Here is a 17,059-nt window from a genome sequence, read left to right on the forward strand (position 1 = left end):
CGTCACCCAACAACGACAAGACAACCTTCGCTGAAAGAAAAACACCTGAGATGCGGCACATACACGATGCGCAGATTTTCATCGGCGTCGAAGCTTCGCTAAAGCGTCAGCCACTCTTCCTCATTTACTGTCTTCTCCAACTCGCAGTAGTCCACATCCTGTGCATCAAGCTCCTTCTCGTACAAAGAAATCCACGGCACTGCCTCCTTCACAGAAGCTGGTGACATATCCAAAACGGTCTCCGTAAGGCGACGAAGCGAGCTCGAGTCTACGTAGTTCGGCGGAAGCAGAAGGTTGCGGATGCGCACCTTGTCGAGCGGAATGCCCAGAACAAAGCTGCAGCGCCTCGCAATTCCCTCGAGTTGCTTGTTGTGCGGCACTTGCCGTTTGCGGAGCCAGTGATTGTCAGCTGAGATTGTAATCAGAAAAATGTCGCTTCCGCGGACGTACATAAAGTCAGGCAGTCCATAGATGGAGTCGTCGTGCGTGATCTGATTCTTGCTGTCCCCGTAATCAAACAATGTCTCTTTGCTCGCGCTCACATACAAAAGAACGCGTCCATTGGAAACGGGGTTTGAAATGCTATTCTTCTTGGACAGACAGTGAATGAGAAAGCGGCCTAATGAAGGTCGGTATCCTGAAACTACATTGAGTCCTAGAAAGTCGTGGATTAAATCAATTTGCGGATAGCGAGAAAGAATGTACGCCTGCAGCTCGGCAAATGGGTTCGCTTCGTCGACATAGAGCTTTCCAGTCGACGGGTCTTGAACAATTATGTTGCTGAACGCCTCATCAAATGTACCTTGCATGCCCATGCCGTAAATGCAACAAAGTCGCTCCAGCAAGCGATGATCTCGAGAACCGTACACCTCTAGGCGCAGAAAAGCGTCTCGGAGCTCCTTTGCCTTGTTGACCTCGCCTTTCCATCGAAGTTTGGAAGCCTCTTCCTGAAGCCACGCACGGTTCTTCTCCCTAACACTCTCCGGCGAAATACCGGTTATGGCTGCCACTATTTGAATATCACCCAAAACGTGCTTGTGCTCTTCTGCTCGATTCAGGCAAAGAGCTTTGAGTGTCTCGTGCTGTAGCATTACCTTTTCTCGCTCTGATGGGTAGAGAAGAGGCGGAACTCGAAACTCCCACCTGTTCAGGCGCCACTTCGCAATGTAAGACTCCGTCTTCTCCAGCAAAGTGAGATCGTCTTTCACCACTGTGAGATCCCCATACTTTGCTAGCATATCCTTGTGCTTGAGCGCCTTCGCTCCATAAGTCGCATGCCATCGTGTTGCGCCAACGCTTCGCACTCGTTGCGTTCCATCGAAAAGGCGCAACAGCGCTTTCATAATGCTGTCTATTCTTGCAAACTAAGAGTAGGTGCAAACAGACGCATACATACATCTGTATATATATATATATATACACATAATATTTGCGTGGGCGAAAGGCATAGCAGGAGATGACGAGTAAAAGAAAGGTATCGAAGGTATCATTGCGCTCACATACTTCGCCGGATTAAGCAACACCGCAAATGAAAATAGGCCTGCCCTGGTCATATAGACCTTTTCCAGTGCACAGATATGTGATATCGTGCTGGAGGGAAAGGGTCCTTGCTGAGAATTTCAGCTACTCTGCAAAGATCACAAGAGAAAAAGCACCATGCAACTGGCAGATCACCTTATATTTCCATTCCTTTTTTCTTGCGGCCTCCCTTATCCCTACTATAGTACAAGTTTCACTGTAGATGCGACAAATGAGACTTCGATATGCTTGGCACACAAAGTGGCTATAAAAAAAAAACTACCGACAGAGACCTTCGCTGGAGGTTGGAAAAGACCGTTCTCCTCATCCAACTTACGTCTCGAACATTTATGTAGAGAAGCTCAAAGAAAAACCTACTAGCAGATTCTTCAAAAGGAGAAGCAGGAAAGCGGTCGTAGAAATTTAAAAGGACTCCTTCGAGTGTATGTGGCGCAGCCACTCTGCATCAAGGGTGCTGCCGCCCCATTCGATGTAGTGATTGTCCATTGGCGAGTGCATCATCGCGTCGAGATATGGTTTTTCTCCGTATTCACCAAATGCGTTGGCGGCGATAAATTTAGGCAGGCCAAACGGGAACACAAAGTAGCACGGAAAGAACCACATTAATAGACGGCGAAACATCTCCCAAGTCGTTTCGTAGCGGCGATTGTCACGGTCAATCCAAAGCTCCTGACGGCCATAGCCCCAAAACATCCAGAAATTCAGCTGGTACTGATGGAAAACAGATGTGTTCGGAGCCTCTCGTGGATAGTTGAACGGGTACTTGGCCTCATTGTGCATCTCAAACTCCTGGTAGCGGTACAGCTTCGCGGCCGTGCGGCGAAACATCTTTGCAGTCCTAAAACCTAAAAAGAGGAACACTCTAAGCAGCTTTTATGCCCGCTGAGCATGCTACAGGGAAAGGCAATGGAGAGGGCACGAGGTGACAAGATACACAAAGGAGATCAGGAAAGCTGGAAATTAAGGTATGCATTCCTACTCATAGTCATTCACACAGGAGCGTGTTGAAAAGGAATGAGCAGAACGCTGCAAGAGGTCCTATCGGCTCAAGCAACAGCTCTTGTGACATCGGTGCAGCAGAAGAGCAATCCAGTGGCGCCAAGAGTACAATGACATGTATATTGAAGTCCCGCACTTATGCAGACTCTTGCATTTGTTTCTTTAACTCACGCCAAACCCATCAACAGTGCTGTGAACGTCTCCTCAGAAAGATCCTTGAGACTAATGCTTAGCGATCCTCGTCGTCAGCGTCGAAAATGCCCTCACCGAGTTTCCACCACGCCAGCGTGTAGTACATGTGGAGATCGTGATGCTTTTCAGCTTCGTTAAGATCGCTCCAGCCCTCTCCGGCGACGGGCCAATGGTACATGGAACGATATGTCGAAAAGTACCAAGGAATGTTCTTGTCCAGCTTCTTCACAAATCCAGGCTCCTTCATACCGTGAGGAAACTCGCCTCGTGTGGTGAGCTCCAGGTTGGCGTATTTCATGCAGTACCGGCTGGATCTTCGAAGCATTGCGGAAAGTGCTGCCTACCTGCAGGGCTAACGGTTGTGAATGAGAGAGATGAAAAAGTGAAAAGGAGTCCATCAAGTGGGAAAAAGGGTTTCATCAAGATCCAGCATGAGAAAAGTCGGCTAATGACTCGGCGATGAATGCGGCACGATTTCCTTCTTCATCGGACAACCAGCACAGCTTTGTACCAAAACGGCGGCACCACTCCCTGGACGGGGCGGTATTTGCAAGACTTGAAATGCTTAACCGGTGGTGACTGGGAGTGATAAACATCAAGCAAATCTTTTTTTTTCACGTGCACTATGGAAACTGCAAAAAGTGTGTGAAAAAATGCGCGGACGGTTCTGAGAAGAGAAACGAAATTAGATCGGCATTGCCAGAGATGTTCAGAACGCCGAAGTTCTTCTTGTCGTCAGTGAGGGCTGCGTGAGAAGCACGAGGAGTGGAGACAAAGTGGAGGGGGGGGGCTTTGGCCACAACTGTACCTGCACACCTTTGCTTCCCGACGATCTAGCCATATGAGAAGGCTGATGAGTAAATGCGAGCCGAAGGAAATTTGCCCTCCCCCCCAACTTCTCAGCATGATTCATTTTAGCTGCTAATGAGTTCCTCTGCCTTGCAGTTTGCTGACAAATGTACCAGTGCACGTATCGCCAATCCATTAACGTACGCACGTTGGAAGTGCTGCACCTTGCACAATCTCTGTTTGTCTGGTGAAGTTCGACGTCAAACATGGTGCTTGTTGCACGCTGCTTTCGGCGACTCGGCTCACCGGTATCAGTTCGAGGGCAGAAGCTGTATATGCATCAGCCTGTTGATTGTGAGAAGCGAGAGGTGATTCTTTGCCGATTCGAACGTGAGAAAAGCAACTTTTTATGCTGGAGAATCTGCTCCTCCTCTTTGTTGTCTTCGATGTCACACGCGCATTCTTTCATTCGTCTCAAGTACTGTAATTTCTCTTTGCTTGCAGTCCACGCTTATAAGTGCACTGAAGCTACTCGATTCAGGATCACTTATCTGTAGCAGGAAGGCTTCCCGGCTTTTCATGCTTTATACTTGCTTGACGAAACGTAGTGCGAATAGTCTGAGTCCTTGAACTGTAGAGACTCCAGGATGCGCTGTTTCGAGTCCCCCGGTCTGCGTATTCTTTTTGCATGCATGCTGTTTTCCAGCATTTAGAATTCGCAGGCTTATTGTGCTGATCCCCATCCGAGCGAGGATCAGTTTCGCACGAGTTTTTAGATCTGATAAATACACCATCACTTCTCTGCTTTTTCGCTGTTTTGCTTTTCTTCATTGTTTTTTGTTGTCGTAGATTAAGTTTGTGTTGTAGGTCCAGGACCGTCCAGTGTCGGGGCGTATTCTTGTCTTGACACTCTAAAAGTATTGACTGATCGTTTTCCTCTTACTACACTAAACTGCCCTTCAGTGATTTTTTTGGGAGACGGGTTACACAAACGAAAGAAAAAGCGCTGTGGCTGCTTCCTGGTGCACCAGAACGCTATCAGGTGTAGTCGACGTGACTTTTACTAAGCCGTTGAGATAGAGAAGCATGATAGTGGGCACACAACGTTCTGTTGCTATATCGAATATCACATTCTTTTCCTGTATGTGTGTGTGTCAATGTGTTGTCTTACTTTAGGGCTATCTAATCGTTGAAGTGCAGAGTTACTTGTATTTCGATAATGCGGGAAGGCAATAATTAGGGGGTGTTGTAGCTCATACCGCCATGAGCGGCTATGCAGATAAAGGCTGCTCGACCACGCACATGTTGTGTGTTGTTGCGTACTTCAAAAAGTATGCGTGAGGTTGCTCTTGGCTCCAAAGTGTTCTTCTACAGCTGTGTGTGTACCTCGCCCTCTGTGAAAGTGTTGCCGTCACTTCGTTGACAAGAGTCACCTGCAATGGTTTTCCTTTCGCGTAGCCTTTCGTACTCGCCGCAAGTTAGGAGCGCACATTCTATCGTCTAATAATCGAAAGCACATGGCTTGCACGCTACGCTTCAGATTCACGAGAGGATGCACGTGTCGCGCTGTCTCGAAGGTACCGTTCCCTTGTACTTTTCAAATTTGCAGTGTTGTTCTCAGGTGCGTGCTTTTTTAGGACTAAAACGATTTCGAGAAGAGCATCTTTTTTTTTTTCCGTCGCCTGATGCCGAAGAATGAGTGATGATTGTCCACTTGAAACAAGGTCGTGGCTGCACGTCAGGAGCCAGTTTGCTTCTCACAATATGAAATAATAAGAACCATCCTCTTGAACTGATTCTTTTCGTGGAGTCTTGCCCGCGCAACCTTGACCAGCTCCCTGAAACATCTTTCCTGTGTATTGTTTTGTTGATCTCCTGGATGTTATGCATTCGAGTGGAAGCCCTTTGCTGAAGCGGCTTTGCGCGGCTCGGCGAGTGTTTCTCGCGGGAAAGAGTCTTTCAAAGTGCCCCTTTGATGCGCACCAAGCTTTGAACGCCTAATTAGCGTTATTACCCCGCTCCCATAACTTTCATGATGAGGCCTGAGTGCTGTAGTTCATATACCCTTGCTGTCCTGCGCAGCAGCACGAGTTTCTGCTTGCTGTGCTTTTATCGTGCGCGTTTGTTTTCACACAGCTGTATTTCACTCGGGGTATTGCGGCGTGGGAGAACTGGAAGCGAATGCCGGAATGCCGATGTTGGATTCCTTAAACGCATAGGCATTTTGTTCGTGTGCCTGTGCTTGTGTGGCTACTGTCATTTGGAGACACGAAGGAAACCGTATGCTGGCCTCGTGGATTGATGCATTTGATGTTCAGACGCTATGCAGCCTTTTTCCGCGTTTTTGTTTACATGTGTCATCGGTCTTCTCTGAGATGTTAGGTTCAGACTTGTTTGCTGCCTGAAGTTGCCCAGGGAGTCTGCGCTGTCGTCGAATCAGTGAAAAGAACTCTACTTTTGCTGGATATTCTCTCCTTGACGCGGAAGAGCGAATTTTAGAGCCTATTTAGAGTGGCTTTCAATTCATCGCTGCTACCTCTCGCAGTAAAGGACGACGGCACACACCGGTCTTAAATCTCGAAAAAAAAAAACGTCTGTATATGACTACATGCAAATACTTATGCAGCGCCCCTGAACAACTTTTTCTACCCCCCTTTTTTTCTTCTGCTAACGGGGTTTCTATACTTGCGTGCCTTGTGACAGGTCTCAGGTTTTGTATGCAGGATATTTAGGGGACCCTCGAGTTCGATTCCTATGGCAATAGTGTTTTTTAAATCGTACATCAATGTCGGTGCCCTTTGAATTTAACTCTGTTTACTTGCTTTATCGCCACTTTTTTTTTGTCTCCGTTGGCTAAACTTCGTGTACATGGGGCTTTCTCACCTACAGCGAGTGAGCGGCACACAATCTCAAGTGCTTGTACTACTGCTCTGTGCTACACGTGCAGGATTCGAGGACGCGCTATTATAACTTCTAGTTGCTTGCGTCTCGAAGTTCCGTATGTGGAACAAACAAAATGAACCCAATGCTGGTGGCAACACCGGTCTTTGAAAGAAGCGGAAGTGTGTCAGGTGATTGGCGACTTGTGATTTGCTCGCCTTCCTTCCTGAAAGCTTTAGGGGTCCTCAAATATCGTCATCACTTGTGTCTTAGGTTTATGTTGGCACAGATGAACTTGTTTTGCCGTAGTTTGCACTTTCACACGCTCGGCGTCTACATCATCGCTTCTTTTTTAGTGGTTCTCTGGCATTCTGTACGCAATACCGTCTAATCTTCTTTCGTCTCGCTGATCTTTGTGGCTCCGATGCTTTCCCTTTTCCTTCATTTTTGTGCTTGCACACACACACACACACACACACATACACGAACAGAACAACGAACACTAAGTTGCATATACCAAAGGATTCATGAGAAGATTTCTACCTATGCATATGTTAGTCAATATCCACTTGAAGGCTCTAACACTGAGCAACACCTACTTTACAACAGCTCCGCAACGTGAGGAAAATGAGAAGCTGCAGCTCTCTAATGCTGAGAAGGGTAAGGTGGTGACCCGCTTCCCCCCAGAGGCTAGCGGGTTCCTGCATATCGGCCATGCGAAAGCTGCGCTGATCAACCGCATGCTGGCGGACGCGTATGAGGGAAAGATGCTTTTCCGCTTCGATGACACAAATCCATCGAAGGAAAAGGAGCACTTTGAGGTTGCCATCGAGGAGGATCTCAAGACACTAGGTGTGCGGTACGATTTCGGGCCAACATACTCGTCGGACTACTTTGATCTGATGTTCGAGAAGGCGGAGGACATGATCAAGCGTGGATTGGCGTACTGTGATAAGACACCGCGGGAGGAGATGCAGAAGTGCCGCTTCAACGGTATTCCGACAAAGTACCGCGATGCGTCTGTGGAGGAGAACATGCGCCTGTGGAGGGAGATGAAGAAGGGCACTGAGGAAGGCCAGATCACGTGCCTTCGTGCTAAGGTGTCCATTGACGACCCCAACAAGGCGATGCGGGACCCCGTCATGTACCGCGTGAGCATGACCCCGCACGCCCGCCACGGGACGAAGCAAGTGGCGTACCCGACCTATGACTTCTGCTGTCCTCTTGTCGACTCGGTTGAGGGTGTAACCCATGCTCTTCGCACAAATGAGTATCACGACCGCAATGCCCAGTACTACTGGTTTTGCGACGCTATGGGGATCCGCAAGCCGACCATTGAGGACTTCTCGCGACTCAATATGGAGTACTCGGTAATGTCAAAGCGAATGCTAACAAAACTGGTGGACACGCATGTGGTGGACGGGTGGGATGACCCGCGGCTCCCGACGGTGCGCGCACTAGTTCGCCGTGGTATGCAGATTGAGGCGCTTCGCCAGTTTGTGGCGGAGCAAGGCATGTCGAAGAGCGTGAACTTCATGGAGTGGTCGAAGATCTGGTACTTTAATGCACAGATTCTAGACCCCACAAGCCCCCGCTACACGGTGGTGTCGAACACGCTGAAGGTCCGCTGCACTGTGGAGGGGCAGAGACATATGGAAGCTGAAAAGAAGCCGCTCCACAAGAAGGACTCCAGCATGGGCGAGAAGACGTATTACAAGTCAGATATTATCTTTTTGGACGCTGAGGACGTGGTGCTCATCAAAGACGGTGACGAGGTGACGCTGATGGACTGGGGCAACGCATACGTCAAGGACATAAAGCGTCCGAGCGCTGATGCTCTGCCTACTGAGGCCACGATCGTTCTGCACCCAGAGGGAGATGTCAAGAAGACGAAGTTCAAGCTCACGTGGGTGCCGGAGAGCGACAAGGCGGTGATTTTGACACTGAACGAGTACGATAATCTGTTGACCAAGAAGAAACCGGACCCAGAGGAGAGCATTGATGACATCATTGCTCCCGTTTCTCGCTACTCACAGGAGGTTATTGGCGAGGAGGCGCTGTCGGTGGTGAAGAAGGGTGACATTGTCCAGCTGGAGCGCCGCGGCTACTACATCGTCGACGACGACAAGGCGGAGAAGAAGGTGCTCATCTCAATCCCGGATGGCCGCGACAAAGTGAACCATCTTTCTGCGAAGGCGCAGTACCTGAAGACACTGCCGAAGAAGGCGTCCGCCGCCGACGAGCTGGCGGCCAAGCGTGCAGCTAAGGCAGCGAAGAAGGCGGCTCAGAAGGCAGCGGCGAAGAGCAGCTAGCGAGGCTCGAGAGCACGTGTATTTTTTTTTTTCGCATGCACGAGTCTCTGTCGTGCTCCACAAAACGTGTCGTTACCTGAAAGCCGTTCATGTAACTGTTGTCTTGTGTCTTTTGGTGGCTCAGGCGGGGCCGAGGCTCCCTCGTTGGTGACTCTGAAACGGGAGGAAGGTTAAATGGAGTCAAAGAGGTGCTTGTGGCGCTCTTGAAGTGATGGTCTTGCCCACGAGCAGCGACGGTTTGCCTTTTTCTCCCTTTCGCCATCACCCGCCATCGCTCTAAGTCTGTCTCCTCGTGCTCATGCCGTTCACTCATTATGGTTAACTTTGAAAGTTTTTTTTTTAAACCCCGTGAAAGGCTGAAGGGAGGGAATCACAAGAGAGGGATGGGTTGGTAAAGCAAATGTTTAAGTTGCAGAGGCTTGCGTGTGTGTTTGTGCAAGCTGTTTTGCTTCCTTGAAGGTTTTTCTTTTTGTGACCTTCCCTGACCGTCTCCGTTGTTTCTCTTTCCCGCGGACTTTTTCTTTTTCGCCTCAACGACGGCATCCCAAGACGCACGCATGCGCACGCAAGCAACGGCAAGCTGCAACCAACAGAAAAATACGTAAACAGGGAGAGGCATGGGAGGGCGTCAGTCCTTGTTGCGTGCGCATTCGTTGCGTTACCTTGAACCACCTGTTTCTCTATACGTTCGACCTGCTTTTCTTTGAGGGGTGATTTAAATGCACCGCGCTGCAAGGGCGCCATGACAGCTGGATGCACATGGCGTAGTGTTCCCATGGTGCTGGCTTCTGGTCTGGCGTGGTCGAGCGAGAGCAGAGTCTGAATACTTCCTTTTCTTGCCACTCTTCTTCTTTCGTTTCTCCTTTTTTTTCTGTTTGTCGGGTGCCACGGCGACTGTGCCACGACCGTTAACACGAACCAGCTTCACACTATCGCACTTTGTGCGCCACAGACGCTCTGGCCAACAATGCCAAAGAAGGCGACGATATCATTTGCGGATCTCGGCCTCGGGACCCCGCTGCCCAGTGTTCTGGCGAAGTCCCGCGACGAGCGACGAAAGGAGCAGCGAGTCGAGAAAAAGGAGAGGAAAGAGCGCACACGCGAGGCTATGGCCGAGGTAGCGGCGGCGCGTGACATCGTGGAGCAGCACAAGCGCCTTGTCGAAGCGGAGACGGCGCAGGAGCGAAAGCTCAAAGAGATGCATAAGCGTGAGCTGCGAGTGGAGCATCTGAAGGCGCGCTGTGAGCGCGAGGAAAGCCAGAGGCAACACACCGCGCAGCTGCGCGTGACACAGGAGAAGATCATCACCGAGTTGAGGACGGCGCGGCGGGAAGAGGAGGCTGAGATGCAGCGGCTGCAGGCACTGCTAGAGCGTGAGACGGCAGAGAGGGCAAAGGTTGCGCCGGCCAATGTTCACATTGAGATTCACCGCACAGACGAGGTGAAGCAGCAGCGTGCTGGTCTGCCTGTTCTGCGCGAGGAGCAGCCGATCATGGAGGCCATCAACGAAACGCGCCGCACGTGCGTGTTGGTGTGTGGCGAGACGGGCAGCGGCAAGACAACCCAAATTCCGCAGTTTCTGTGGGAGGCGGGATACGGCCACCCAGAGGGCCACCTCTTCGGGAGGGAGGGCTGCATACTCGTCACGGAGCCCCGCCGTGTGGCTGCAGTGTCGATGGCGCGGCGTGTGGCCGAGGAGCTCAACGTTTCCTTCGGGAAAGAGGTGTGCTACCACGTCCGGTACGATAACAACCTCTCTGACAAGTGCAGGCTGAAGTTTGCGACGGAGGGTATTGTGCTGAAGGAAATCCAGTCCGACTTTCTTCTTCGCAAGTACAGCGTCATCGTGATTGATGAAGCACACGAGCGCAGTATCTCGTGTGACATCCTGATTGGGCTGCTTTCTCGCATCGTGCCGCTGCGCAATGACATGTTTGAAGAGGAGCTGCGCAAGCATCACGGCGACGTGGACAAGACGTGCATTAAACCACTCAAGCTTGTCATCATGTCTGCCACCATGCGTATTACAGACTTCAAGGATAACCGGACACTTTTTCCCATTACACCGCCGCTCATCAACATCGAGGCGCGCCGATACCCTGTCACGAACCACTTTGCCCGACGCACGGAGCTGAAGGAGTACGTGGACCAGGCATTCAACAAGGTACGCCAGATGCACAAGAAGCTGCCGCCAGGTGGCATTTTGGTGTTTGTGTGCACCCAGCAGGAGATCGAGGATCTGTGTGGCCGTCTGCGTCGGCACTACGCGGCGACAAAGATCGAGTACTATGACAACGCCTACTCAAAACACCGGCTTCTGACCGGACGGAGCCAGGAGGAGACGGCTGCGGCGTCGAGCGACAGCGAAGGCGGCGGCGTTGCCACCGCAGAGGAGGCGGAGGAAAAGGACGAGTACGGCCTTCACACGACAGACTACGCCCTCGACGACGAGAACGTGACTTGCGGCAACTCGAAGGAGATCGAAACCGTGCACGAGGGACGACTGCGACGATCTCCCCAGCCAAGCGGCGGAAGGGGCAAGTACCCCCGCGGTGAGGCGGGTGCGCGGCTAGCCGGCAGGGATCACTGGGGTCGTAGCGACGAGCACAGTGCCGCTGCCGCAGAGGGGTTGACGACTTTTCCAGGCGACGAGGAACAGGAGGAAGAGGTCAACGGGGAGTTGAACACCCTCCACGTTCTCCCGCTTTACGCGCTTCTCGACTTTCAAAAGCAACAAGAGGTTTTCAAGCCACCGCCTAAAGGCACTCGCCTCTGCGTTGTCGCCACCAACGTGGCCGAGACGTCCATCACAATTCCAAATATCAAGTATGTGGTGGATGCTGGGCGGGCTAAGTCCAAGGTGATTGACGAGGAGACCAAGGCGAGCTGCTTCCGAATCGAGTGGACAAGCCAGGCTTCCGCCGAGCAGCGCAGCGGCCGCGCAGGCCGTGTGGGGCCGGGACACTGCTACCGACTCTACAGCACCGCAGTGTACGCAAACTTGATGGCGAAGCACGGAGACCCAGAAGTGCTTCGCACCCCGCTCGATTCCGTCGTTCTTCTAATGAAGCACATTGGGGTGAAGAACGTCGGTGGCTTTCCGTTTCCGTCGCCACCGCGGGAGTCGGACTTGAAGGCTGCCCTGCAGCACCTCAGTGTCATTGGCGCCCTCGACGCAGCGAACAACTACAACATTACCAAGCTGGGTCGGCAGCTGGTTGCGTACCCGGTGCCGCCACGATTTGCGCGGGCTCTTCTCGAGGTGCTGCAGCAACAGAAGGCGCGATCCGCTGACGTGCAAGACATGGTTGCTGCCATCGTCGCAGTGGCCACGACGACGACCAACGTCTTTACGGGAGAGGGCAATCAGCTCAAGGCGAGGAAGCTCAACGAGCTCGCCGACACTCCCACAGACCCTCGACAGGGGCGAATTCGCTCCTTGCTGAACCCTGGAAGCGACCTGGTCACTTACCTCAACGCATTCTATGCCTACCGCAGCGATCCGTGGCATAGCTGTGGCATGTTCTGCTTGGTTCAGAAGAGCATGCACGAGGCAAGGCTTCTATACACCCAGCTCCGCAGCCAGATGCGCCAGCACAACAAGGAGCAGGACGAGCTGGCCGACACCCTGGACGAAGGCGAGGCCTCCGTGCACGAAAAGAGTGAGCAAAAGATCGGGAGCCATACCAGTGGTGGATGCCCTTTGTCAAAGGAGACGGAGCTGCTGCTGCGGCAGGTCTTCATTCCAGGGCTCATGGACCAAGTTGCGCGTCGCGCGACGGTGCACGAGTGCCGCTCACTCGGGGTGGAGTACAACGACAAGCGCGCTACCAAGACACCATATCTGGTGCTGGGTGTAAACCGCACTATCGCCTACATTCACCCGACCAGTGCCGTGGCGCGCACGTTTCCGCCGCCGGAGTATGTGACATTTGGATTTCTGCAGAAAGTGCACCGTTCCGACACAAAAGTTGCACAGGCCATGATGATGGGCGTTACGGTTGTGACGCCAGAGTGGCTGCGTGCCTACGGCTTCGAGGAGGAGGAGGGAGACTAGCAGCAGCAACACGTCAGCACTTCTCTAGCGAGATCCACACATGCGTGTCTTTCTCGTCTTCTGTGTGGAGGCAGTGCCGCGTCTTGTATGCCCCTCTCCCCCAGCCGCGTTCTCCACCACGGTGGCGTGATGCGCACCTCCTCGTAAAGTAGCTGGTCCTAAGAAGAAAAACACCTTCCCAGAGGACACGGTGCTATGCTGCAGGGCCATGGTGATGGGCGCAGTGATGATAGCGTGCGTATATCTTCTTTTGATGTTGACGGCGTGACGCCCCCCCTGTTTTTCCCTTTTCCTTTTCTCCCCCGCTGTTCGCCTGACTTACCTGGCATTTAACGGACGATTAAGGCACGCCAGAGGTCATTACTCAATCAAATATAAATACACTCTCCCAGACAACACCCGTACAGATTCGCCGCTTCGTCTTTTAAATGCGCCAAAGCCTGGATGCCGCGCAGACAGAGAGAACATCACAGCGAAGCGCTCGCTCAAGTGCCACTCTTTCACGCTGGTGACTCCGCTGACTGCATCTGCGGTGAGGTCTTCGGTGCTTGTCAAGGCCCATCTACCGTTTGTTTCTACGGTCGGACATCTCCTAATGATGCACACGTCCTTCTCGCTATGTCTTTTGTATCGGCTCTTGCTTTTTTTTCCGATCCTTATGTATTCTGCGCTCCGGCACACACAAACACACACATATATGGACACACATACACATTTGCAAATACACTTCGACACGCATTCCGCCCCTTGTTTGACCTCGCTATGAGTGCATCTCTTTGTTCGTTTGCTTCACGACTAAACTCGCTGGCATTTTCAGTCGTCGCGTTTCTCTCTGCCCCTCTCTCTGCGGGTGGTATTGTGCCCCTTCCTACATACTGCAGGAACAGAAAAGTGGTCTCACTGGCGTCCTTGCACACCAGAGGAGCCGCCGCCACACCCCCAGGAACACTTCCCACCCACCACTATTCCACATCAGAAGCAACACGCTGAGGCACCCCCACGCGCAAGGAGAGTCTAAATGAATTTCGGCGTCATTGGTGGGCAGCAGGGTCCCAAGGCGCTCCTAGATGCGGTGCAGCAGGCGGTCCGCGACGGCAACCTTGAAGCTCTCCGTCGTCTCTCCAAAGAGTTCCTTGCAATTAGCGACAACGTAGAGAAGTGCCGAGACGAAAATGGCAACACTATCGTCCACCTTGCCCTGGGCAAGAACACCACTACACTCGAGTACGTCATCGAGTCACTCCACGCGAACGTCAACGCCACAAATGCGCAGGGGCGCACTCCTTTGCATGAGGCAGTGACACGGGACTACATAGCGTGCTGTCAGGTGCTCCTCGATCACGGCGCAGACGACACCATTCAGTCCACGACGCAGTCCACTCCTTTTCACACGGCAGCGGCGTGTGGAAGTATCGAGGGCATGGAGGTGATTCTCCGCCACAGCGACAATCCGGAGGTGAAGGTGAACGAGTTAGACCGGCAGCGTAGTTCTGCCCTGCACAAGTGCGCATTTGACGGAGACGTGCGAGTGAGCCGGTGGCTGGTCGAGCACGGCGCCAACGTCGATGCGGCCGACTCCACAGATGCGACGCCACTCCTCATAGCCGTGAAGATGGGCCAGACAGAGGTGGCGGAGTACCTCTTGCGAAACGGGGCGGACTGCAACCGGCAAGACCGGCAGGGCAACAGTGGCTTGCACTTCTGTGCCGTTCGCGGCGATGTCAAGGCAGCCCAGCTGCTCCTCGCCGCTGGGGCGAACCCATGCTTGCTCAACGAGGAGTACGATACTCCACTGCATATCATTGCCCGAAACTCGCGCCTTGACTCCGGGGCTTGGGAGATGGTGGGATTGCTGCTCATGGCCGGCTGCGACCCGCTGCAGGTCAACGCGTCCAACAAGAAGCCGAGCGACTACGTCAGTCGCGGACTGAAGAAGATGTTCACCAAGGAAGAAGTCGAGCAGCGGCTGCGCAGGGAGGCGCAGCTGCAGGAAGAGAGCGACGCCGAGCTCTCTAGGGCGTGGGAGCAGTGCGCGCAGTGGAAAACCAAAGTGCTTGAGAACATCTCCTCACGGCGCCTCGTGGAGGCAGCGGAGGACGCGCGGCTGGCGCGGGAGAAGGAGGAGCGCATTCGCGCCGCCAACGACGCTAGAATGACATATGACGAGGCGCTCGCGAAGTGCCAGTTCTTGGAGGCGGAGATACAGCGGAAAAAGGCAATGCTAGAGAAGACGCTCACAAAATCCGGGCGTTAGGGCGTTGCAATCTCTCGCCCTCCCTCGCACTCCTTCTTACCTTTTTCACCGCTTCTCTGCCACGTGTTTTTGCTCTTCGAGGGGGGGGACGGAGGTTGGGGAGAGAGTGGAGAGGGGACTAGTGTGTCCTTCCGACGCGTTCCTCCTCCGTTTTTTTTTTTCGTGTTGTATCTTTTGCTGCTTCTTTCCCCTCGCCACCGCCCCCCGAACTCACCCAAGATGTACAGTACGCGCCGCGAGAACATCGGCAAAACCGCCCTGCAACAACAGGATGGCTTGCGTGCGACCCTACAAGAAACGAAAAAGACATCAACAACAGCAACGAGATGCGCGACGACTAGAGCTGCTTGGACGTGCTGCCTGTCTCGACGGCTATGCTGTCGAGGTACTTCGCCTACTTTTGCGTTCACGCCCAGCTTGATCTTGTAACCTCCTTGCCGACCTCATCGCATCATGTGGCGTCAACAGCTGAGCGAGACGAAACCTCAAGAAAAGAGGGAGGGGGCTGCATCCGTTGCGCGACGTGCGTGAGCTCTGAATGTCGGACCACATGGAGGAATGCTATGGAACGCCTTTCCCCGTCTCTCTCTGGTCCCGTGAGTGTATCCTCTCTACTTCACTCCCCCACTCTCACTTGCGCTCTTTGACACTACTCAACGAGGTAATACACGAAAAGGATTGTTGACATGAAGTCCGTAAAGGAGCGCGATGTTGCGGGGATGGTGGCATTTGAGCTGGCGCTGCAGTACAGCTTCATCCGGCAAGATCGCTCCTACCACTTTGTGCAGCTGCTGACGGCGCTGTGCTCCTTCGTGTTCTTCTCACAGCTGACGGCTCTCAATGTGCTTCTCGTTCTTCCGCCGCTGCTGCCGTCAGTGGAGCCGCATGTGGAATTTCTGCGCGCCTACAGTCATCCACTCTTGGCGGTACTTTCTCTGGTGGCGCTGTTGCTGATCCGGGCCAGCAAGAAGCGCTTCGTCATCGAGCCCGGAGAGCACACGATGGAACGGCTCAACCGCGACGTTCTGGAACCGTGCCTCGGCATGAAGTTCGATGCGCGCACAGGAATGCTGTTCTCCGACTGCCGCGCTGGCAGTCTGCGCGGGCGAGAGAACTACTATTCCCTTCGCTACCTCGATGACCCACCGCAGTCCCTAGCTTCCGCGAGAGAGACGGAAGCTTGAGGACGGAGGAAGAAAGTTGGAGCTCGTGTTTGAGGGCAGCCAATACGGAACGAAGCGAAGGAAAAACAAAACAGCGTGCCATGCGCGTCTGCTGAGTAACGAGAACCGAAACAAAGCACACCAACGTGCTGATGCGATGACATGAAGTCCATAGGCAAGCATCCAGTCAAACAGCGCCGAAGCTCGTTTTTTTTTTCTTCGGTTAGTTGAGGGCAACCGCCGACTGTGCCGCTGCACAGAGGACGCACTGAAAGAGGGACACGTGCTTTACGGCGGCGCGCATCAGCCGCGTGTGTATGTCTCTGTCTGTAGGCTAATGCGCATGGGCTCGACGATGGGCGGTGAATAGGGGTGGGGGTGGGGAGGCGCGAGAAAGTTCTGAAGAGGCGTCACGATCGCGTTGCAGCTGGCTTCTCTTTCTGTCTGTCGTCTCTTTCGCCGCTCACTACCTGTCATCCTCCCCTCTGGTGCCAACGGATTCACCGCTGCTGCGACTCAACATCAAATGCCAGGGAGGCTTGCTTTCGTACTTCGCATGTACGGTTGTTCGCCCCTTTCCCTCGTAGCCTTCCAACCCCCTCCCCCGACTCTTCTGTCTTTATCTGCCTCGTGGCGTTTTACTATGTCGATTTTTTTTTTCGTGGCACATCTCCGCACTCCCTCGTCTCAGCATCGTACTGGAAAATAAGAGAAGAGAGACAGGCTGCATTTCTCTCAGCGCCTCCTTCCCTAACCTTCACCTGCCACTAAGTTCTGCGTTTCGTCCTCTCTCGCTCTCGTCGGGATCTCTGAAAAGGTGAGGGGCGAATCAAGCCACCACTTTCTCCCTCCCTCTAGAGAGTACGCAGTCATT

At 53.0% G+C, this 17,059-nt stretch overlaps 7 protein-coding genes across 7 annotated transcripts; 4 read left to right on the forward strand and 3 right to left on the reverse strand.

Moving 5' to 3' along the window:
* Window positions 1-98: 98 nt before the first annotated feature.
* Window positions 99-1,238, reverse strand: LINJ_30_3260 (conserved hypothetical protein; the record flags this gene model as incomplete). The annotated part of the gene is made up of 1 exon (XM_001467137.1): window positions 99-1,238. The coding sequence occupies one exon, from the start codon at window positions 1,236-1,238 to the stop codon at window positions 99-101; it is 1,140 nt and encodes a 379-aa protein (XP_001467174.1).
* A 703-nt stretch (window positions 1,239-1,941) lies between these two features.
* On the reverse strand, window positions 1,942-2,367 carry LINJ_30_3270 (conserved hypothetical protein; the record flags this gene model as incomplete). Its single annotated transcript, XM_001467138.1, has 1 exon — window positions 1,942-2,367. The coding sequence occupies one exon, from the start codon at window positions 2,365-2,367 to the stop codon at window positions 1,942-1,944; it is 426 nt and encodes a 141-aa protein (XP_001467175.1).
* A 400-nt stretch (window positions 2,368-2,767) lies between these two features.
* Window positions 2,768-3,055, reverse strand: LINJ_30_3280 (conserved hypothetical protein; the record flags this gene model as incomplete). The annotated part of the gene is made up of 1 exon (XM_001467139.1): window positions 2,768-3,055. The coding sequence occupies one exon, from the start codon at window positions 3,053-3,055 to the stop codon at window positions 2,768-2,770; it is 288 nt and encodes a 95-aa protein (XP_001467176.1).
* Window positions 3,056-6,926: 3,871 nt separating this feature from the next.
* Window positions 6,927-8,711, forward strand: LINJ_30_3290 (putative glutamyl-tRNA synthetase; the record flags this gene model as incomplete). The annotated part of the gene is made up of 1 exon (XM_001467140.1): window positions 6,927-8,711. One exon carries the CDS (start codon window positions 6,927-6,929, stop codon window positions 8,709-8,711), a length of 1,785 nt encoding a protein of 594 aa, XP_001467177.1.
* A 967-nt stretch (window positions 8,712-9,678) lies between these two features.
* LINJ_30_3300 (putative ATP-dependent RNA helicase) lies at window positions 9,679-12,768 on the forward strand (the record flags this gene model as incomplete). The annotated part of the gene is made up of 1 exon (XM_001467141.2): window positions 9,679-12,768. The coding sequence occupies one exon, from the start codon at window positions 9,679-9,681 to the stop codon at window positions 12,766-12,768; it is 3,090 nt and encodes a 1,029-aa protein (XP_001467178.2).
* A 1,018-nt stretch (window positions 12,769-13,786) lies between these two features.
* Window positions 13,787-15,022, forward strand: LINJ_30_3310 (conserved hypothetical protein; the record flags this gene model as incomplete). Its single annotated transcript, XM_001467142.1, has 1 exon — window positions 13,787-15,022. One exon carries the CDS (start codon window positions 13,787-13,789, stop codon window positions 15,020-15,022), a length of 1,236 nt encoding a protein of 411 aa, XP_001467179.1.
* A 686-nt stretch (window positions 15,023-15,708) lies between these two features.
* On the forward strand, window positions 15,709-16,206 carry LINJ_30_3320 (conserved hypothetical protein; the record flags this gene model as incomplete). Its single annotated transcript, XM_001467143.1, has 1 exon — window positions 15,709-16,206. The coding sequence occupies one exon, from the start codon at window positions 15,709-15,711 to the stop codon at window positions 16,204-16,206; it is 498 nt and encodes a 165-aa protein (XP_001467180.1).
* Window positions 16,207-17,059: the final 853 nt, after the last annotated feature.

The sequence above is a fragment of the Leishmania infantum genome, chromosome 30 (assembly GCF_000002875.2).
Source record: "Leishmania infantum JPCM5 genome chromosome 30".
Classification (NCBI taxonomy): domain Eukaryota; phylum Euglenozoa; class Kinetoplastea; order Trypanosomatida; family Trypanosomatidae; genus Leishmania; species Leishmania infantum.